The sequence below is a fragment of the Mirounga angustirostris genome, unplaced genomic scaffold (assembly GCF_029215605.1).
Source record: "Mirounga angustirostris isolate CCGP_5_RB_7025 unplaced genomic scaffold, mMirAng1.0.hap1 SCAF_14, whole genome shotgun sequence".
Lineage (NCBI taxonomy): Eukaryota > Metazoa > Chordata > Mammalia > Carnivora > Phocidae > Mirounga > Mirounga angustirostris.
Window position 1 is genome coordinate 14,078,688 of NW_026991722.1, and position 23,665 is coordinate 14,102,352.

Below are 23,665 nucleotides of genomic sequence, written 5' to 3' on the forward strand. Positions count from 1 at the left end.
TAACAATGTATCCTTGATTTAATGAATAAAGAAGATTCATTTTAATCAGCATTTCATTATTTTTATGCAAATGGAAGCTATTGAAATGCTTGAAAATAGTTCTCTTAAGTTTGTTAAACATTTCTCACCAAAACTGTATTTATATTATCCCTTTGCTTAACAAACTATAATACAAAGCTAAATGCCTTTTTCCCCCTGTTGAATTTGCACGGAGACCAAAGTAGAAGATCCTAATTCTGTAAGGTTCTACTATGTACACTGTGAGCCTGTGATGACATTTTATTGGTATTTCAGTTTATTAATTCAGATATGCAGACTTTATACAAGATATTGATTGTCTAAAGAAATAAAGTCCCATTGGAAGATTGTCTTTATCAGATTTATTAATCTACATTTTACAAATGAAAGTGATTATAGTTTATAGTTTCTGAAAGGAAATAAATCTGTAGCACTATTCGTAGAAGTATGAAATTTATGTTTTCATATATTAGGAAAGAATACTTTCATATATAACTGCAAATATTTTTAAAAATCATGGTCTTCTTTTGCTTAGAGTATACACCTTCTTGATTCAATTAATCAACAGTTGTTTTTTCTTTCCCATCTCCGATACAACAGACAAACAGGCAGAACAATTAGCTTACCCCAGGTGTATAATAGAGTTGTAAGCTGCTATAAAATAAGGACTTGATTTTACAGTGTTAGGCAATTATAGAATGCAACAGTTAAGTTATTGTTACTTAATTAGGTTGGGAATTGTAAGATATAAAGAATGGCTAGAGAAAGAATTTGCGTAGGGGAGCTGAATTGGTGCCGTTGATATCGAGGACTCCTGTGGAAGTTGAACTAAATTTTATTTTATTTTTTTTAAAGATTTTATTTATTTATTTGAGAGAGAGAGAATGAGAGAGAGCACATGAGAGTGGGGAGGGTCAGAGGGAGAAGCAGACTCCCTGCTGAGCAGGGAGCCCGATACGGGACTCGATCCCGGGACTCCAGGATCATGACCTGAGCCGAAGGCAGTCGCTTAACCAACTGAGCCACCCAGGCGCCCCTGAACTAAATTTTAAACACTAGCTAGGATACAGGCATTCTAAGTCAACATTTGTTTTTCAATTATTTTTTTTAAATCATTGTAAAAGTGGTATTGATCACATTTTGGAAAGTATGGATAAGGGGGAAATCATCTATTTACCCTACCCCTCCTGCTGATACTCTGATATATTTCTTCCAGTCTTACCTCTGTATTTGTCTTTTTAACATAGTATTAATCATAGTCCATGTACTATTTCATCTTCTTTTTCTACCTAATATTATTTTATTTTAAGAATTATTTATTTGAGAGAGTGAGTGGGGGGGTTGCAGAGGGAGAGGGAGAGAGAATCACAAGCAGACTCCACACTGAGCACAGAGCCCTACGTCACAACCCTGAGATCACAACCTGAGTCACAATCAAGAGTCTGATGCTTCACCAACTATGCCATACCTAATATTATTTTAGAAGCATTGTCCCAGATGGCTCATAGGCTCCTAACCATCATTTTAATAGATATTTAATATTCTGTGGTGTGGAGGAACCTTAATTTATTTAGCCATTCCTCTATTTTTGATCGTTTTATTTATTTCCATTTCTTATTATAATACTCTGAGTTATGTTTTTGTGCACAAGCTTTCTATATAGTTTCTATTACTTCCTTTGTTCACTTCTCACATGTAGTATAGCTGAGCCATACAGTATGAATTTATTTTTTATTTATTTTTTTTTACTTTTGTCTTCAGAACAGTGCCAATTTATAATATCACCAGCAACTGCTGAGGGGTCCTATCCTTCACAGTATTTGGTATTTTCATTTTTAAATAAGAACATCAATGGCTATTTTAATAGGTCAAAAATGGTACAGCTTTGTGTAAATTTTCTATGCCTGTTTTACTAATGATATTTTCTCATGTATATATTGTCTGTTCATATACTTGGGCATTCTGCATCTTCTATACCGAGTGATTTGTGTATGCTGTCTTAAAGCCAAACACTTCCTTCTGCCCGGTCTTCAGTTTTTATTTTTATGGTCAGTGATAGAATTTAAAGCATTTTGCTTCTTTTGTCTTCTCATGTTTAGGAAGTAGCACCAAATGGAATAGAGTTCAATAGGTGAAAAAGTTGAGAGAAATAAAGTTTTTTGTTTTGGTTTGGTTAGTTTGATTTTGTTTTGTAACTTCCACTTAAGTAACTCACTCAGCAAATACTTCTGTTAGCTGGGCCTGCAGTGATGACAAGACTGACACAGTCAGAGCTTTTCCAAACTAGAGGGAAAGGCGTGTCATGTGATTAAAGGTGTGAACATGTGATTAAAATGGTGGGAGAAGAACTATCATGGAGTATTTGAGGGATTACCCAGGTGGCACATGTATCCCTAAGTAGGCCAGAGGGGGATTAGAAAAGACTTCTGTCACTGTCTATCTCATGAACATTTCTCCTTTGTCCACATTATAATGCCCACATTATACTAGCCTAGAGATGTACCATACGTTATTTAATCACTCCCTAGCTTGTCTCCTGTCTTTGTTTTTGTTTTTTCCCCTCCTGTAAACAGTATTACAACAAACATCTTCATAGGAGAATTCTAGTGCCCATAGTGAATTATTTTCTCAGGGTAAATTCCTAGAAGTGACATCATTGGATTATGGTATATGAATATTTTTGAGATTCTTTTTTTTTTTTTTAAGATTTTATTTATTTGACAGAGTGAGAGAGTACAAGTGGGGGAACAGTAGAGGGAGAGGGAGAAGCAGCCTCCCCGCCAAGCAGGGAGCCCGATGTAGGGCTCAATCCCTGGACCCTAGGATTATGACCTGAGCCAAAGGCAGACGCTTAACCATCTGAGCCACCCAGGCGCCCCTATTTTTGAGATTCTTGATGCAGAGTGTTGGATTGCCTTCCAGAAATTGTTTATTCCTATATAGAGAGTATGAGGGTTAGTTTTCATTATACTCTTGTTGACATTATTTTTTTTAACTGGATAAATGTGGTAAGTGAATGTGGTATCATCTTATTATTTTAGTTTCCATATCAATTATCAGTAAGGTCAAATGTATTTTCATGTGTTTATTGGCTCTCTCTTTTTTTTTTCTTTCTGAGAGATTTAGGTCTGTATTGTACCCATTTTTTTTTAAATTTGGAACATTGGTCTTGCTTTTCTATATATATTAATGATTTTAACTCATGCATTGTCTTTTTACCTTCATCTTAACGTTTTCTTTCCTTTTTTGTGTATTTGTCGTTTACCCTATGAATGATTTCTAAATATCTCTACTATTTTAAAATTAAAATGATCTCAAGATTTAATAAATTTCAAAAAAAGATGGTGTTGGAGTTGATATTTAAATGTTCCTTTCCTTTCCCACCTTCTTCTTCTGGAAAGCCTAGAAAATTTAAATTTTGTGATATTGTGACTTTGAAGTATTATCAAGGTTGTTTTAATTTTGCATAAATTTGCATTTTTACTTGTTTAATGTTTTTTTCTTTTCTTTTCTACCCTCCCACTTCCACCCCAAATCCCTTTGCCCCTTAGGTATGAAGCTCTCTTTCCGTTAGTATTGTCATGCTTAATGTTTGTCTGGATACAGGTGGAACAAGAAACCCTTCAGCAACTCAGTGTTTCCTATAAACAGAAGGTAGCTTGTCAAAATCATTGTTGTGTTTATTTGAGAATATTAAAATATTCCCTGTTCTGTAAGGAAGTTGCAGTGTTATTTCATCAAAAACTATGCACCATTTAAGGCAGTCATAATTTAGTTAATGATTAATCAAGTTAAACAGTTTGTAAGAAAATTGTTCATTTACAACAGAAAAGCATGATTTTATTCTTTAATAGGCATTAAATAGGTTGGGTTTTTCTTAGAGATTATTTGAGAATCACTGATGTACAAAAACATCAATGTAGATGAAGGAGTGGAGGAGAAAGAATGCTTTTTATCTTATTTTCCTCTGTTTTCATATCTAATTTTTCTTTCCCTCAATTTATTGTATTCACAAGAATATTTATGTTGTCACAAATCAGTTCATGAATTCGATCGTAAGGTGACATTTGTGTTTGCAGTGTGGTTTTTCTCTTTCTAGTGGTCCTACTCTGAATTGCTTATTCTGCCACCCTAGTGATTGTGGCCTCAGTCCAAATCTTAGGCTGTTTATTTTTTTTAATTTTTAAAAAAAATTTTTTTTTTAAAGATTTTATTTATTTATTTGAGAGAGAGAGAATGAGAGACAGAGAGCATGAGAGGGAGGAGGGTCAGAGGGAGAAGCAGACTCCCTGACCTGAGCCGAAGGCAGTCGCTTAACCAACTGAGCCACCCAGGTGCCCCTGAGGCTGTTTATTCAACACAGTACACTTTGAATTGGCTAAAAGCCAGCTAAATTTTAAGGACACATTTATCATGCTGAGCTATAGAGTTAAACTGATGTCTCTTGCCTTTATTTTAGAACTGAAGGTAATTATAAACCATTGGTGATAGAATATTTACAGTTTTACTGAGGTCAGATAAAATGAATATTGCAGAAAAACACCTTCATAGTTGATCCATTGAGCCATCCATAACTGGTTCCAGTTGAGCTTACAGGGTAATTGATAATTTAGAATAATTAATTTCAATAATGAGGAAACTTCATTGAAGTATATTAAATAATTACTGGTTTTTAACATTCAGCCCTGACATATTAAAACAGTACATGAAAACAGTTTTGTTCAGATTCTAGTAAATGGTCAGACTGTCCTTAATAGTAAATATTAAATATTTTAATATTAAATCTAAAAATGAGATTCATTGTGTCATTTTTTAAATTCTGTTTTTTAATGGAAAACATATTTCTTCTTATAGAAAGGAGTATTAAAGCATCCAAAGAACTTAGTAGAAAATTACATGGATAGTGGAGGAGGGGAAAGTCTCCCTTTAAACTCACCCATTAGTTTTTCTGTTTTGGGGAGAGGGGGATTAAGCAAAAGTGCATCCTTCTTGTTGAAATTGAGTGACTTTCTATTTTACCAAAAATAGGAATATTTTGCATTTGTATATAGAGAAAATAATTTCTAATTAACAGAAGAACAAAGAAACAGAAATATTTGATTTTATCATGCTTTTTTAATATGATAGGGTTTTAGAATATCAGGACACTGAGAAACCAGGACATAGAAAAGGGAAGAGTTATATAGGGATTTAAGAGTGAAGCATTTATATAAGATAAGGAAAAGCCTGATTCTCCCTTTTATTCAGCAATACTACAGCTCTGTTCAGTATGTTACTAGCAATGTATTCTACCTTTTGGCAGATTGTATTAAGATGTAATTAAACTATAGGAACAGCTTTATTGTCAGTTAATTTTGTCAGTGCAGGATAACTTTCTAGCTATTGTACCAGACTGGAAGTTTGCCCTTGAGGGTAGAAGTAAGTGAACTGTTCTCGTGTGCTCATGTATTTCTTATTGTCTCACAGGTCACCAGTCTCCAGTTCACCTACAATCCTGATATAACCCAGTTTCGACAGATTTATCTGGATGATGTCCGGAGGGCCTTTTTCCTTGTATCCTTTGTTTGGACTTTTAAGGTGCTGCAACCTCCCATTTAGTGGAGTAAGGAGGTACTTGCCTTGCGTGAATAGTGACCACTTGGAGGCCATTTAACCACCTCTTAACTATAATTTTCTCATACAGTCCATATTTAAAAAAAATGTCAAAACTGTAGAAAAGCATGCAGAATGATATAACAAGCAAATGTATATGTGTGTATTCCCACCATCCAAGAGATCAACAATTACTATTTTGTCACACGTGTCACACATTTTTAAAAAATTAAAACACTACCGCCAAAGCTAAAGTTTTCTTTCAATTCCCAACTCCACTCTAATTTCCCTCATCCAGAAGAAACCACTGTGCTGAGTTTGGTTTGTACTTTCTTTGTGTATTTTAAACTGTACTCATGTTCTATAACATCTACCTCACAAGGTTTTTGAATCACATCAGAGGCAACATTGTGTGAAAGTTGTTAGTGTTAGAAGTTTGAAAGACAATATGGCAGAGTAAAGTCTCATTTGGGAAGGCAGGCTGACCCGCTTCAAGAAATTCGTAGGGAGGTATTTCCTTTGAACTCACTGTGGTGCTGTCCTTCTCTACCTCTTGATTCTGTCCTCGGTTTTGCTCTCTCTGTCTTTGCAGGCTCCTTCCATCACCCTCCATTAATCAACACTTCTTCCCTTGAACCCTGCGTCCCCCTAGAGTATAATTTCATCTCGTCTTTTCCTGTTTACAACCGAGCTCCTTAAAAGAAAAATCTGTCGTTGCTGCTACCATTTCCTCCCCACTTAGATACTGGATCTTTAAGCCTTGAGCAGTGCCTGGTACGCAGTAGCTCCGTGAGTATCCGTCAGATGTCCCTGCCAGGGCTGTGCCGCCGTCAGTGGTCTGCAGGGGCTCCCTGACTGCACAGTCCGAGCTTCAGTTTTACTTGACCACTATAACATTCAGCTCTGTTGACTTCTCTTGCTTTTCCCTTTCCCTCCAGGACGTGGTCCAGGTTCTCTTCTTAGCTTTTATGTCCTCTCTATTCTCCCTCACTAAAACATATTCTTTCTTTGTCTGATCTTGAATGATGTTCTTCTCCAAGCTCTACCCTTAACCTTCTCCTCTTACACTGCCTGGATACTGTCACCCTCTCCTATAGCTTTGACTGATACCTCCGTGCAGACAACTCTGAGATTTACTTCTCCAGCCTTGACCTCTCTTGACCTCACAAGCCATATGTCCAATATTCTGCTGTGCATCACCAAATATATGTCCCAAACTGACTAACAACAGCCCACCCCCTCCAAAGTCTCTCTCTGGCAAGCCTTATCTCATCGAATGGCATCACCATATTCCCAGTCACCCAGGCCATCAAACTTGTCGTATTTAACTACTTCTTGTCCAGTTCTGAAGTCCCACTGTCTCCCCCCACTTCTCCATCTCTGCTCCCAGTGCATCAGTTCAGACCTTCCTTGCCCCTGACATCTACTGAAATAGCTTCCCAATTGTATTTCCTGCCTATAATTATTTGTCTCCCTGATTTGAATATCTCACTGTCACTGGTATTTCTTGTTTGTATCACTCACCTAAAATGTTTGCTGGCTTTTCATTGTCTCCACAGTAAAGTTCAAGGCTTTTTATTAATATGCCACCAATCTATGTTCCTGCCTTATCTTTCACTGTATCCTTCAATAAACCCTAAGCTTCTATCACACCTCTTAATGTTTCTTGACTATGTCTTTTATTTTCCCTCTGTTTACCTTAAAATGCCTCTTGTATACTTCTGTATATCATCATAATCTTAGTTAACATGGGAGCACTTTGAGACTATTTTATTCATATTTATGTTCTTAGGGTCTAGCTCTGCCTCTGACATATACTAGACAATAAATGTTGGTTAATTGATTGGTTGAATGAATAGATCCATGAGTACATTTGAGGTTCAAGTCACCAATTCAAATGCCACTTTTTCACTGAAAGTTGTCATAATTCATACATCCTCTTCAGTGTTTCTTTACCACTTTTGTGTATGTGTCTATAATAATAAAATAGCTAACATTTATTGAGTCCTTTCAATGGGCCAGACAGTATTTTCCTAGTGCTTTCCTAGCAGTTAGTTCTTAGACACCAGTAGGATTAATATTTACCTTTTATTACTGCACTAAAACAAATGTAAGCTTAAGAAGTGTCAAAAAGATATCTAACATTTTCTCGTGACTCATTCTCTGTTGAATTATTGTAGAACATGGTCTCTATTTCTTTCTGAGCCTTCCAAAGAACCTGGCACATTTCACATGTAGTGGGGCACACAGCAAGTATACATGAACTGAAAATAATATTTCTCCTGAGAATATCTATGTGATGCACTAGGTCCCTGTTCTTGTGAAAAAATCATCAGTGGCCAACTACAGATACAATACTCTGACTTGCTTCTGCTAGAGAAGAGGAAAACGCCCTCCCAAAGATACTAGTGACAAGTGAGGATAAACTCCCACGCCTCCGGTTCTTAGCACATTGCCTCTTCAGTCTGGTTCTTTCAAAATGCATCCACAAGGAGATATAATGGAACATTCACTTACAACAATTTATGGCCAAATGTACAGGTTAAAAATCAAGTTACCCTCATGGTAGAAAAGGCATATCTTTTCTAAATGAAGGAGAAATTTGTATGAATTCTGACTTGTTTTGGCATTTCCTTAACTCTGTTTAGGTTTTCTTCTTAGTGACAGCATTTTTTGGAACTGGGAACATAGCTTCTGTTAACAGGTAATTTTAAACGAAGACAGCATATTTATAATAAAAGATAATACAAGTTAGGATTTCCTTCTGTACTGTGCGTTTTATACTGAAGGATACATTTTGGAGATTGGTATGTATTGGCACATACAGATCTACCTCATTCATTTTAGTGGCTTCCTAATATTCTTGATACAGTGTATGCTTGTGTTTTAGTAAGAGTAGTTTTCAGAAAGTTATTTTAAACATCCTTTTTAGTAGAATATTCTTTTAAAGTTACAATGTGAATTCTAAAATCTTTTTTCTTTCTGTTGGTTCCTTAGCTTTGATCTTGCCTCTGTCTATTGCTTTCTGACCGTGTTTAGTCCTTTTATGATGGGAGCCCTGATGATGTGGAAGGTTAGTTTTCTTATTTTCTTATTTTCTTAAGATACTTGTTAAGATTATCAATTCATTGTGACATTAAGATTATGTAACATTACATGACTTTAAGACTATAAAGTCATTCTTGGGGCGCCTGGGTGGCTCAGTCGGTTGGGCGTCTGCCTTCGGCTCAGGTCATGATCCCAGGGTCCTGGGATTGAGCCCCGCATCGGGCTCCCTGCTCAGCGGGGAGCCTGCTTCTCCCTCTCTGCTGCTCCCCCTGCTTGTGCTCTATCCCTCTCTCTCTCAGATAAATAATAAAATCTTAAAAAAAAAAAAAAAAGACTATAAAGTCATTCTGACAGAACGAAATAGCACAGAAAGAAGATACCTTCACAGATGATGCTGAATGAGAGGTGGGACCCTTTAGCTTTTACTCCAAAATACAGTTAACCTTTTTGCTTTATCCTGAAGCCCATTTAAATTCCACAGAGTACAGATTCTGTGTAAGTTCTGGGAAGTCCTATCACAGATGATGAAAGCCTGTGGGGAAGGGCAGTGCAGATCAGAACTGCAGTGCTCCCAAAGATTCTATATGCTCCCCACGAGACTGCCCACATGTTATAATCTTTTCTCATAATCCATGTACCTAGAATGGATTGATTCACTCCACAAATCCGTCATTGAGTGCTTACATTCAGTAATGCAGCAGGCACCAGCTGGGTGCTGACGATACCAAGATAATGGTAAATTCCTCAGCTTTGGAGGTTTAGACTCCTATGGAATGTGATTCACGTTCTTTCCTGTCTTATTCCCTCTACCGCAGTGCCTGGCACATTTTATGTAGTTAGTATATATCTGCCTAAAATCTAATTACCTTCTATTCAGTTCACATTAGTACTAATTGTTAAAAAGTATGTGTCTCTTAATTGGATTAATATCCTTTTTTTGTTACTGCATTAATACAAATGTAATCTTAAGAAATGTTAAAAAGATATTTTTCTCATGTTACAATTTCTGTTGAGTTATTTTGTTATGTTTATTTTTTCTTTTTATTTATTTATTTATTTATTTTACTTATTGAGTTATTTTAAAACATGCATTATTTCTTTAACTTTCTTTTACATTTTTTTTTTTAATTTTTTATTTATTTGACAGAGAGAGACACAGCGAGAGAGGGAACACAAGCAGGGGGAGTGGGAGAGGGAGAAGCAGGCTTCCCGCGGAGCAGGGAGCCCGATGCGGGGCTCGATCCCAGGACCCTGGGATCATGACCTGAGCCGAAGGCAGACGCTTAACGACTGAGCCACGCAGGCGCCCCTCTTTTACATTTTTTAATGATAGTTGCTCTTAGTCTATAAGAGACCATTGGCCTTTCATTAAAAATAAGAAGAAAGCAGAGAAAAACAAAAGTTTAAATTAGAATACTAGATTTACTCTCCAGTCTCATTCAGAGCTTTACTGACATAATGCACTCAATGGCTTTTTTTGTCTAATGTGGCCAGAAGTGAAGGTTCTCCCAAACTGTTTTAGTCATATGTCCTTCACTTGAAGGAATCTTACACTGTCCTGAACATCATTTCTTTTCCGTATTTTCTTTCTTTCTTTTTTATTATACATCAAGTATATATATATATATATACACACATATATATATATTGAATTGGTTATTAGAAAGCAGTATCTCAAAATATTAACAGTATTTATTAGCTCTGGGTTATGGGTTTTCAACCAGTATAAATTATAATATACCTTTCTCAAAATTTTTATAAATATTTTACAGTGAATATGAATTATATAATCAGAAATAAAGTTGTATTAAGATAAATGCGTGAAAAGATCATGTTTATAGAGTTATAGTATCAAGTGACCAGATGGATTCAGAAATCTGTGAATCAAATTATCAGGCTCTATGATTTATTTGGATTTGGGCATTTTGTGCCTCTCATACTGTCTTGGAATCATTTGAACATGGTCATTAATTATTATAATGAGTTAGAACAAAAATTTGTATTAGGTTTTATTTGGAATAAGTGTTGATATTTATCTTTTTATACTACATACACTGTTGATGTAGATTTTTAAATCATTTCATCAGTATTCTATGTCATTGATGTCATGGTTTTATTTCAGAGTTTGCTCTTCACTAATAGAGATCAAATTTATTTGAGAAGTTGAAATATTGCTATAAGCAGAAATAGCATTTATTTTTAAGTTTTTCAAATGTTTCAGCTACCCATGGCATGGTTTGTTGTCCTTTTAAACAGATTTTAATCCCCTTTGTTCTTGTGATGTGTGCTTTTGAAGCGGTTCAGCTAACTACCCAGTTATCATCAAAAAGGTAAGGTGAATGTTTAAGAAGCACTGGACGTGCCCTGTCTCTCCGGCAGTGAGAGTAGATATGTGATTGCTACAATGCTGTAGCAGAAGTTGTTTATTATAAAAATGAGAAAAAAATGTTGTACCCTTAGAGCCAGAGTTCAGCCATCATTAGAGGGAATTAGTTGATTATCAGAGCCTCTCGCAGACAAATATGCTTTCTCAACAGTAAAATGTTATTAGAATATTATTCAAGCCAGTGAAGAGCTTCCCTAGAAAACAGTAAAACATAAATGTTAAATTATAGTTAATGATTTGTTTATTGTAGACATAACCGTGCTTACAAAACAGGAGGGATATCATTCTGTTTTGGGTTATTTCTTAAAATATGTATGAGACAAATGTGTTAACATTATTTCATTTTACATGGCTTTAAATTAACTGTTCTACATGTCAGTAATTTACATACCTTCTCAGTCTTATTTTCTACATATTTGACAAGTGGAATGGGAATTATTCTTTCTAAGTTTTGAGGAATTTCTGGAGCAGTCAGTCTTTTTTTTTTTTTTTTTAAAGATTTTATTTATTTATTTGAGAGAGAGAGAATGAGAGACAGAGAGCATGAGAGGGAGGAGGGTCAGAGGGAGAAGCAGACTCCCCGCCGAGCAGGGAGCCCGTTGCGGGACTCGATCCCGGGACTCCAGGATCATGACCTGAGCCGAAGGCAGTCGCTTAACCGACTGAGCCACCCAGGCGCCCCTGGAGCAGTCAGTCTTAAGCAATCAAGACTCTTAGAGAAGCTAGCAACTAAACTATTTGCTTTTTTGAACCAATAAAATTGCCTCATCAGCATAGAACTGATCAGCGTCTCTGAAAGACACTTGAGATAAATACGAAGCTTCTTAGCAGTTCTGTTATTTTTGAATCAAACTGGCATATTCAGTGCTGAAAGAAATAACTAATATTAGCATAAATTTGCATATTTCTGATGAGTTTAAGCTAGAACTGGGTTTAGCATATTATTATGCATATGCTGTAATAACAATTATAATTTTAAAAGGTTTTCTTCCACTATTTAAAAATAGTAGAAATTTCTTTCTAGTTTAACTATTTAGTATTTTTGCAGGATATTTACATAAATTTAACAGTGAAAACATTTATACCTTGTCAGCATCACATAAAAAATAGTTACTTAGATGCAATAAAAAGCTCGTAAATGACATGTACTTTCTTGGATCTCCGTTAGCAGATACATTTCTTTTAGCAGGAAGAGCTGGTAACACATGGAATGAGAAGTAGAGGTGTGTTTGTTTGTGTGTGTGTGTTAACTGTGTCCTGACACATGGAACGAGAAGTAGAGGTGTGTGTGTGTGTGTGTGTGTGTGTGTTAACTGTGTCCTGAGAGCCGCACAAGGAAAAACTAAACATCAATGTAGAGAACTGAGGCAAAGGTGACTAAGACATCATAAATGTCTTCTCTTGTGACTTCTAAACCTTTACAAATTACTTGCAATGTCACAGTGACCCCTCAAATTTAATATGTCACATCCTGAACCTGGTAATTCCCTTTCTTGCTATTGACAACCAGCTCATCTTGTTTTCTTTATCTAATTCATCACACACGCCTAAGTCCATCCTTCCCACCTTGCCACTTGCTAAGTATCACTGATAGCATCTCTCCTTTTTATCCTCATTTTCAATCTCAGTATTTATATTGATAAACATTTTCTGACAACACAATTTTTGAAAGCCTAGGCGTTAAGGTGGAGGTGGCATTTATACTAATGACCGACTTGTTAGATCCATAATGCCAAGGATGAGTTCAGTATAACAGACCAGGGAATGATTCTAACTGCTTTTCTTTCAACTCATTGCTTAAGTTAGTATTAAAAAAGGTGAAGTAGAAAAGCTGTGTTCACATTATTTTATTTTGCATGACTTTAAAATTAACTTTTCTAAGTATCAACAATTTATCTAGTTCCTCAACCTTGATAACTAGCTTCATCTCAAAGACTTGTGTATTTTGCATAGAGATCACTACAAGGAAGTATCTGGGCATGAAGATTACTTAGTGATTGAACCATTAAGAATGCTTTTGAGGGCGCCTGGGTGGCTCAGTTGGTTAAGCGACTGCCTTCGGCTCAGGTCATGATCCTGGAGTCCCTGGATCAAGTCCCGCATCGGGCTCCCTGCTCGGCAGGGAGTCTGCTTCTCCCTCTGACCCTCCCCCCTCTCATGTGCTCTCTCTCTCATTCTCTCTGTCAAATAAAATAAATAAAATCTTTAAAAAATAAAAATTAAAAAAATTAAAAAAAAAAAAGAATGCTTTTGAAACTGGGGTGCCTGGGTGGCTCAGTTGGTTAAGCATCTGCCTTCAGCTTAGGTCATGATCTTGGGGTCCTGAGATCCAGCCCCGCTTCGGGGTCCTGAGATTGAGCCCTATGTCGGGCTCCCTGCTTAGTGGGGAGTCTGCTTCTCCCTCTCCCTCTGCTCCCCCCCCCACTTATTTTCTCTCTCTCTCTCTCAAATAAATAAATAAAATCTTTAAAAAAAGCTTTAAAAAAAAAAGATGCCTTTGGTTGTAAATAATGAAAATCTAACAGTAGCTGAGAGAAATAGGGAATTATGTGTCTCGTGTAACTTGGAGTCTAGAGGTTGGCAGTGCAAAGCTGGTGTGATGTCATCAGCAACCCTGCCTTTTTGCCCTCCCTTTCTTAGGGTTTGGCCTTTCTCCTCATACCTCCATGCATCAAATCTGCCATCCAGATAGGAAGAAGGACCATTAGGGGAAGAGACAAAAAGATACGTCGTCAGATTTCCCCTCCCATCAGGGCAACAGTTTCTTTCCCAAATGCCCCATCCAACAGATTTCAGATTATGTCTGAATGAGCAGAACTCTAATGAGCACAAGTTCCTTCTAACCTGGAAGGTGACTAGAGAGCAAGAAGTTGTGGATTGGAATGGGTATAGGAAACTGACAACCCAAAGTGCCTGTCACAGTTGAGGAAGACATTTTGAAGTTAATCCATTTCACAGCATGAGATAACATGGAGCTTCCTCACCTCTAGAATGCAACAAAGCATAAGAGACTATGGGACAGCAGCTGAGAAAGAGAAGCAAGTTTTAGTGTTACGGAACCTGGACTGGATCGCCCGACAAAAAGAACCAAGTGGCCCTTGGAGATCTTGGAGGATAGGAGGTTTATTTAACGCTGGTGGGCTCAGAGGAGAGTGATCTCCAAAAGTCTGAGCCCCAAGCACAAACAAAGGGGGCAATTTATACACTTCTACTTCCTCATACTTGGCCCTTTTGGCACGTGCGCGAAGCAGGGCAGGGAGAAGAACCTGGAAGAGCCCTGGGGCAAGGACTGGGACTCTCACTGGCTCGGTCGGCCATCTTAGAACACAGATTTTCCTTATCATTAGGATTACAGAAGTGTTTGACAATCAACCAAATGACGAGACCTAAAAGGGATAATTTTCTGTTCTATATTTGATTACATACTCAACTATACAAGCAAGCCATGGATAAACAATAGTGATTGAAAAAAGAATTTGGGGAGGTCAAATTGTCAGCAGTGTGATCCAGCAACCAAAAAGCTAGTTTCTCATGCCCTGTACTAACTGAAATGAATATAAGATATTTTGACACTATCATTTTAAATATACTATTTTGTCCTACTAGACGTTTTGATCTTCAGAATGGTATGCCCCCATATTTAGGAATTCAAATTTGAATCAGAATTATACCTATATTGAGGCGCCTGGGTGGCTGAGTCGTTAAGCGTCTGCCTTTGGCTCAGGTCCTGAGATTGAGCCCCGCGTCGGGCTCCCTGCTCAGCGGGAAGCCTGCTTTTCCCTCTCCTACTCCCCCTGCTTGTTTTCCCTCTCTCGCTATCTCTCTCTCTGTCAAATAAATAAGTAAAATCTTTAAAAAAAAAAAAAGAATTATACCTATATTAAATCACTTTTATTGCAAGAGCATTTTCCAGGGGAAACTATATTAAGCCAGCTTGATTTTTTAATTTATATGAAGTGAAACTAAATTACTTCCAAATATTTTAAAATTTCTTAACAAAGAAATTTGTGTTCGTTTATCTAATTTTTGTCTATCTTAAAGTCTATGAATTTTAGCTTGTTCTGGTGTGATTTCTTTTAATGGTTATTATCTCCAGCAGTTCTAACTAATTTACCTAGGTCAGAGTATAGATCGGGTTTTTATCAAGAAAATTTGCTTCCTCCATCATTATTTTGTCACTTCCAGATTTTACCCTGGTGGTTTTAGCTTTCTATGGTGTTATTTGGTGTTGTTTAGAAACAATTTTGTAGGGGCGCCTGGGTGGCTCAGTCATTTAAGTGTCTGCCTTCGGCCCAGTCATGATCCCAGGGTCCTGGGATCGAGCCCCGCATCGCTTCTCCCTCTCCCACTCCCCCTGCTTGTGTTCCCTCTCTTGCTGTGTCTCTCTCTGTCAAATTAATAAATAAAATCTTAAAAAAAAAAGAAACAATTTTGTAGTGTTCTATGGAACCAGAAGGTAGAAGTTCAGTCAGTCTTGTGTCTAAAAAAATGTCACAATATGTAGTAGTAGCCATTTTCAATTTTATTTTATGCTGATTACTTCTACCATTCATTTAGCATATGATGTTTTGAGTTTCTATTACAAGCCAGCCACTGTTCTAGCTGCTGGTAATACAGTGGTGAATAGAGCTTACCATCTACTCAGTGAGACAAATAAGAAATAAAATATTTGCCATAAAATGTCAGGTTGTGTTAAATGTCAGGAAGAAAAACAGATCGAAGAGGAGACATTTAAGCAGAGACTGAAATAAACACAGAGTGAACCATGAAACTATATGAGAAAAGAGCACTTTTAGGTAGAGAGGGTGTGGAGCATACAAAGGGCATGAGGTGAGACCGGTGTAGAGTATTTGAAGAACAGCAGGAGGACCAGCCATAAGCAGAGTGTGCTAACAGAAAAATTGTAGGAAGGACGGTTGGAGAGATAGGTAGGGGCCAGATCATATGGGGCCATTTCGGCCATAGTTTGGACTTCTGAATTTTTCCTAGTTGAGGCAAGAAGCCATTGGAAGGTCTCAAAGTCTCCTTTGTCTGTTCTTTTTTTTTTTTTAAGATTTTTTTTTTTTTAAGATTTTATTTATTTATTTGAGACAGAGAGAATGAGAGAGAGCACATGGGAGGGGGGAGGGCCAGAGGGAGAAGCAGACTCCCTGCCGAGCAGGGAGCCTGATGCGGGACTCGATCCCGGGACTCCAGGATCATGACCTGAGCCGAAGGCAGTCGCTTAACCAACTGAGCCACCCAGGCGCCCTTTTTTTAAGATTTTATTTATTTATTTGAGAGAGAGAGAATGAGAGACAGAGAGCATGAGAGGGAGGAGGGTCAGAGGGAGAAGCAGACTCCCCGCCGAGCAGGGAGCCCGATGCGGGACTCGATCCCAGGACTCCAGGATCATGACCTGAGCCGAAGGCAGTCACTTAACCAACTGAGCCACCCAGGCGCCCCACCTTTGTCTGTTCTATGACTAATACCTTTAGGAGGACAAGAGTAAAAGCAGGAAGATGGTTAGAGCTGAATGACCTTAGTGGTTTGGTGGAAGTAATAAGAGGTAACATTCATTATCATTTGTATAAAAACCCAGTAGCATGCATTTATTTCTTGAATCAAGGAGTATTCATGGGACAGTCTCATAGGATCTAGGTGCTCAGTAGCTTGAAAACAGGGATAAAATATCAAAACTAACCAGATTTTAATGGAAATACTGTTTCCAGAACAAGGAGAGTAATAATCCCATCCTACTTTCATAGTAATTTGATCACCATAAGTAGTAAACACTGTCACATTTATGCCTTCTTGTTTGACCAATATATGAATAAGTAAGGGAAACAAAGGACACATTCAAGGGAAAATGGTAAGCATGCCAAAGGCTTCCAAGAGTAGATAGTGCCTTGGGGAGACAATGCACATCATGGCTAGGAGCACAGGCTCTGAGGCCAGACTTACTATGTTTAAATTCTGCCCTTGGGGAGCCTGGGTGTCTCAGTTGGTTAAACATCTGCTTTCAGCTTGGGTTGTGGTCCTGGACTCCTGAGATCGAGCCCTGCATCAGGCTCCCTGCTCAGCAGGAGTCTACTTCTCCCTCTGCCTCTGCTCTTCCTCGACTTGTGCTCTCTCTCTTTCAAAATAAATAAAATCTTAAAAAAAAAAAAGTCTGCCCTCTCACTAGCTGTGTGACCTTGGACAACTTCTTTGTTCCTCAGTCTTCACAGAATACTTCAAAATTTGCTCTGGAAAAGCTTTTCCTTCTTGTTAATTGAGTGTTAGATCAGACGTCATATTCTCTGATGAACTTTTCTTACCCAACTGCCGTCCCCTCAAATTCCTAGCTAAAGTTAGGTAACTTTACCTAGGTAAAGGGAGAGCGAGAGCACACACCTGCAGGGGAAAGGGCAGAGGCAGAGGGGGAGGGAGAGAGAAACTTAAGCAGACTCCACACTGACCGTGGAGCCTGGTGCAAGGCTCCATTTCATGACCCTGAGATCACGACCTGAGCTGAACCCGAGAGTTGGATGCTTAACTGACTGTGCTACCCAGGTGCCCCATGATGAACTATTTCTTACTTTTCTATTTCACGCCCTGTTGTGGGCTCAATTATGTGCCCTCCCCTATCCCCACACCAACAAAGCATATGTCGAATGGGACTGTATTTGAGATAGGACCTTTAAAGAGATAATTAAGGTAAAATAAGGTAGGTCATGGTGGGCCCTAGTCCAATATATAAATGGGTGTCCTTATAAGAAGAGGAGATTAGGACACATACACACACAGAGGAGAGACCATGTAAACACAAAGGGAGAACATGGCCATCTCCAAACCAAGGAAAGAGCCTCAGAATGAGAATACCCTGCCAACACCTTGACCTCAGACTCAGCTTCCAAAACTACAAGAGAATACGTTGCTGTTTTTGAACCCCCCAGGCTGTGGTACTTTGTTATGATAGCCCAGGCAAACTAATACACATCCTATGAACTCTGAAAGGGCAGAGATTCTGTCTTTCACTGTGTCTTTAATTTTATCTAAAGTTTTTGTTACAAAGAGTGAAAAAGAAATCAGTATATATTAGGCACCTACCATATGCAGGCACTGTGTTAGATAATTTACATATATTACTTAATTTTCCCAACAGTGCTCTGAAGTAGGTATTACTCTGCCCATTCTATAGATAAGGAAACTGAGGCTGAGAAGATAGTAAGTACCCTAATCACGTGTGTCTTACTTCCAAAGGGTTGCAGAACATCATCTGTGTCCTACAATAAAACGTGGTTTTAGAAAAACATTTAAAACTATCAAACCAAACTTCAAAAAAGATATTTAAAAGTCTGTTGCATTTAAATTGCATTTCTTATTTTTGTTTCCAGTTTTTATTTAAATTCTAGTTAGTCAACATACACTGTAATACTGATTTCAGGAATAGAATTTAGTGATTCATCACTTACAAACCCCTAGCGCTCATCACAACAAGTGCCCTCCTTAATACCCATCCCCCATATAGCCCATTCCCTGCCCACCTTCCCTCCACTGACCCTCAGTTTGTTCTCTTAAGAGTTTGTTCTCTGCCCTTTCCCCTGCAGTTTGCTCTCTCAGTTTGCCTCCCTCTCTTTCTTTCCCCCCGTTCCCTTATGTTCATTTATTTTGTTTCTTAAATTTCACATATGAGTGTAATCATATGGTATTTGTCTTTCTCTGACTGACTTGTTTTGCTTAGTGTAATACCCTCGAGTTCCATCCACATCATTGCAAATGGCAAGATTTCATTCTTTTTGATGGCTGAGTAATATCCCATTACATACACACCACATCTTCTTCAGCCATTCATCAGTCAGTGGACATTTAGGCTCTTTCCATAATTTGGCTATTTTTTTTTAAGATTTTATTTATTTATTTGAGAGAGAGAGAATGAGAGAGAGCACATGAGAGGGGTTCGGGTCAGAGGGAGAAGCAGACTCCCTGCCGAGCAGGGAGCCTGATGCGGGACTCGATCCAGGGACTCCAGGATCATGACCTGAGCTGAAGGCAGTCGCTTAACCAACTGAGCCACCCAGGCGCCCTTGGCTTGGCTATTGTTGATAATCCTGCTATAAGCATCGGGTGCATGTGTCCCTTCAAATCAGTATTTTTGTATCCTTTGGGTAAATACCTAGTAGTACAATTGCTAGATCATAGGGTAGTTCTATTTTTCACTTTTTGAGGAACCTCTGTGTTGTTTTCAGAGTGGCTGCACCAGTTTGCATTTCCATTAACAGTGTAAGAGAGTTCCTCTTTCTCTGCATCCTTGCCAACATCTGTTGTTTCCTGTGTTAATTTTAGCCATTCTGATAGGTGTGAGGTGATATATCATTGTAGTTTTGATTTGTATTTCCCTGATGATGAGTGATGTTGAGCATCTTTTCATGTGTCTGTTAGCCATCTATATGTCTTCTTTGGAAAAATGTCTATCTATTCATGTCTTCTGCCTATTTCTTAACTAGATTATTTGTTTTTTTGGGGTGTTGAGTTTGATAAGTTCTTTATAGATTTTGGATACTCTTTATCAGATATGTCATTTGCAAATATCTTCTCCCATTCCGAAGGTTGCCTTTTAGTTTTGTTGATTGTTTCCTTCACTGTGCAGAAGCTTTTTATCTTTTTTTTTCTTTCTTTTTTTAGAGAGGGAGAGAGAAAGAGAAGGAGAGAGGGGGTGAGGGGCACAGGAGAGGGAGAGAGAGCATCTTAAGCAGGCTCCACACCCAGTGCAGAGCCTGACGAGGGGCTTGATCTCACAACCCTGAGATCATGACCTGAGCTGAAATCAAGAGTCAGATGCTCAACCAACTGAGCCACTCAGGCATCCCAAGAAGTTATTTATCTTGAAGACCTAGTAGTTCATTTTTGCTTTTGTTTCCCTTGCCTCTGGTGATATGGCTAGTAAGAAGTTGCTATGGCCAGTGTCAAATCCTATGCTGTCCTCTAGGATTTTGATGGTTTCCTGTCTCATATTTAGGTCTTTCATCTGTTTTGAATTTACTTTTGTGTATGGTGTAAGTAAGTGGTCCAGTTTCATTCTTCTGCTTGTTGCTGTCCAGTTTTCCCAACACCATTTGTTGAGGAGACTTTTTTCCATTGGATATTCTTTCCTGCTTTGTCAAAGATTAGTTGACCATATAGTTATGGGTCCATTTCTGGATTTTCTCTTCCATTCCATTGATCTATGTGTCTGTTTTTGTGCCAGTACCATACTGTCTTAATGCCTGCAACTTTGTAATATAGCTTGAAGTCTGGAATTGTGATGCTTCCGGCTTTGCTTTTCTTTTTCAAGGCTGCTTTGGTTGTTTAGGGTCTATTGTGGTCCCATATAAATTTTAGGGTTGTTTGTTCTAGCTCTGTGAAAAATTCTGGTGGTATTTTGATGGGGATTGCATTAAATATGTAGATTGCTTTGTATTTCTTTTTTTTCTTCTTGTCTCAAAAGAACTAGAGCCATAGGGTAGAATTTTTGTTTCACTGATTTTAAGTCAAAGAAGGAAAGCATTTTGTAGTAATTGGGGCTGTGTAAATTGGGGTGGATTCAGTAACTGGAACCATTAAAGCCCATGCTAGACAGAGCTTTCATTGGGATTGTTACTTTGAGAATTGGTGTTTTGTTCAGAAGGTTTACTCAATGACCATTTTGTTCTCCACAAACTCTTAGTTTAACACTTATTATATGTCTGTTTTGTCAGACTTGTGAATGATACATAACACTTCAATTAGATATGGTAAGTCTGACTATACTATATGTCTGTGTATGTGAACTATTGAGTTACATTTCTATATTTCAAACCTATAGTTAGAAAAACAATTATGTCTAAAAGAGAAGTCAAGGATGATTTTAAAATAAGCATACTAACTTTAGTTGAAATGGAACTGTGTAATGCAATTCAATAATTGATCATATGAGTTTTCCCTGGAGGAAATACTTTTTTAGAACATTAAGTTTGTAAGTGAGATGAGAGAAATCTACAGCTTTCTTGCAGCTCTGTATTGTACATAAAAATTTTTAAATCTGAGAACACTTTTCATTGTTGTTTTCTGTTTGGACTTAAGAGAAAAGCACTAGATGACAAAAATGATTTACATTTTTTCCCCTTTTATTACCTAATTGCTGTGATACCTTAATGGGAGAGGGAAATTTGTCCATTTCTTCTGCAAATAAAAAAGCTAAGATTCTGTATTACACATGAGCATTAAGTTCTTCATTGCCTTGTTAAGGAAATCAAGGAGGCATGCTGTGATTTTTTTTTTTTTAATCTTGACCAAAATCTTACACCTTACATAAAAATTAACTCAAAATAGACCAGATTCAAACTTTTAGGAAAAGCATAAGAGAAAAATCTTTGAGATTTGGGCTAGGAAAGAGTTAGGCTTGACATTAAAACCATGATCTGTGTAAGGCAAAATTGATAAATTGGACTTCATCAAAATTAAAAACTCTTGCTCTACAAAAAAGAAGATCCTGTTAAGAGAATGAAAAGACAAGCTACATACTGGCAGAGAATATTTACAAACTATGTATCTGACCAAGGACTACTATCCAGACTATATAAAGAACTCTCAAAACTCAACAGTAAACACCAAACAATTTAATGAGAAAATGAGCAAAAGATCTGAGCATATATAGATGGCAGTTGAAGCTGTTCAACATCGTTAATGACTAAGGAAATGCATATTAAAACCACAGTGAAGGGGCACCTGGGTGGCTCACTCGGTTAAGCGTCTGCCTTCAGCTCAGGTCATGATCCCAGGGTCCCGGGATTGAGCCCCGTATCAGGCTTCCTGCTCAGCAGGGAGCCTGCTTCTGCTTCTCCTTCTCCCTCTGCCTGCCACTCCCCCTGCTTGTGCTCTCTCACTCTCTCTGTCAAATAAATAAATAAAATCTTTAAAAAAAAAAAAAACCACAGTGAGGTATCATACAGCGATCAGGATAGCTAAAAATAGAAAGTAGTGACACCAAATGCTGGTAAAGATGCAAAGAAATTGCTCTCATATATTGCAGATGGGAACATATATTGTATAACCACTCTGGAAAGAGTTTTAGTTTCTTATTTTTTTTTAAAGGTTTTATTTATTTATTTATTTGTCAGAGAGAGTGAGCGAGAGCACAATCAGGGGGAGCGGCAGGCAGAGGGAGAAGCAGGCTCCCCGCTGAGCAAGAAGCCCGATGTGGGACTCCTCTCAGGACCCCCGGATCAAGACCTGAGCCAAAGGCAGGCACTTAATGAACTGAGCCACCCAGGAGTCCCATGGAGTTTTAGTTTCTTATTAAACCAAACATGCAACTGCCATAAGATCCAACAATTACGTCCTGTGGCATTTTTCCTAGAGAAATAAGAACTTATGTTTGCATAAAAAACTGTACTCGAGTGTTTATAGCAGCTTTATTTGTAATGTCTTTCAGTGTTTGAATGGTTAAGCAGACTGTGGTACATCCATAAATGGAGTACTACTCAGCAGTTAAAAGGATCTAACTATTGATACATTACAATACCTTAGATGAATCGCAAAGGAATTATGCTGAGTGAAAAAATATAATCCCAGCAGGTTACAAAGTGTTATATAAATGATTCCACTTATATAACACTCTTGAAATGACAAAATTATAGAAATGGAGAACAAATTAGTGGTTTTCAGGGGTTAGAGATTAGGCAGGGGGTTGGTGCAGGGAGGATAGATGTAGCTATAAAACAGTATCATGAGGGATCCTTGTAATGATGGAAACATTCTGTATCTTGACAATGTCAGTGTGGATATCCTGGTTGTGATATTGAACTAGAGTTTTGTAAGATACTGCCTTGGGAGAAACTAGGCCAGGGGTACATGAGATCCCTCTATATTATTTCTTGTAATTACATGTGATTATCTCAAAATAAAAAGTTTAATTAAAAATCATAATTCTGGGCACCTCAGTCGGTTAAGGTCCAACTCTTGACTTCAGCTCAGGTCATGATCTCAGGTTCATGAGATCAAGCCCTGCATCAGGCTCCGTGCTGAGCATGGAGCCTGCTTGGGCTTCTCTCTCTCCTTCTCCCTCTTCCCTTTCCTCCACCCCTTCCTCCTCTCCTTCTCTCTCTCTCCAAAATAAATAAATAAAAATCATAATTCACATCCCTTTCCTACCATTGAAACAAATATTCAAAATGTTAAATAGCATTTTTGAATTCCAGACTATACTGTGGGACAGTTGTCCATTATAATGTGAATAGAGCCCTTGTCTAAAGTAGTATTTTCAGAAGCAAAAATACTAATAGAGGATTATTTGATTATTCTCATTTTTATTTTAATGTGCTTTAAAAATGTGCCAGTTCTATTATGTGTAATCTTTCTTTATTTTTTTTCCAGCCTTTTTCTCATGGTTCTCATCATATCAGACATTATGGCTTTGGTAAGGCATTACTGGATATTCAGTATAAAAAGATTGAGAAACCAAGTGCTGGTTTAATTTAATCAAGAGAAATCTGAATGCATTTCTGTGCATGAAATCTTTAGATATTAAGTTATAAGTGCTGGCATAATTTACACATATAAATTACTTTCTTTTTATAAATGACTTATGCAGGAAGGGTGTTCTTCTGAAGGTGTCAAAAGTCTTCTTACTTGATTTATTTG

At 37.6% G+C, this 23,665-nt stretch overlaps 1 protein-coding gene across 10 annotated transcripts in view; it reads left to right on the forward strand.

Moving 5' to 3' along the window:
- Positions 1-23,665, forward strand: part of PIGN (phosphatidylinositol glycan anchor biosynthesis class N) — a 110,075-nt gene that overhangs the window by 74,399 nt on the left and 12,011 nt on the right. For 8 of the 10 annotated variants that reach the window (XM_054510275.2, XM_045886608.3, XM_045886607.3 and 5 more), the window contains 6 exons: positions 3,570-3,672; positions 5,485-5,571; positions 8,259-8,314; positions 8,608-8,683; positions 10,915-10,988; positions 23,399-23,441. In XM_054510275.2, the coding sequence (XP_054366250.1) occupies positions 3,570-3,672; positions 5,485-5,571; positions 8,259-8,314; positions 8,608-8,683; positions 10,915-10,988; positions 23,399-23,441 (439 nt within the window). The remainder of the gene's footprint in view (positions 1-3,569; positions 3,673-5,484; positions 5,572-8,258; positions 8,315-8,607; positions 8,684-10,914; positions 10,989-23,398; positions 23,442-23,665) is intronic. The other 2 variants (XM_064578779.1, XM_045886610.3) reach the window with 2 other exon arrangements.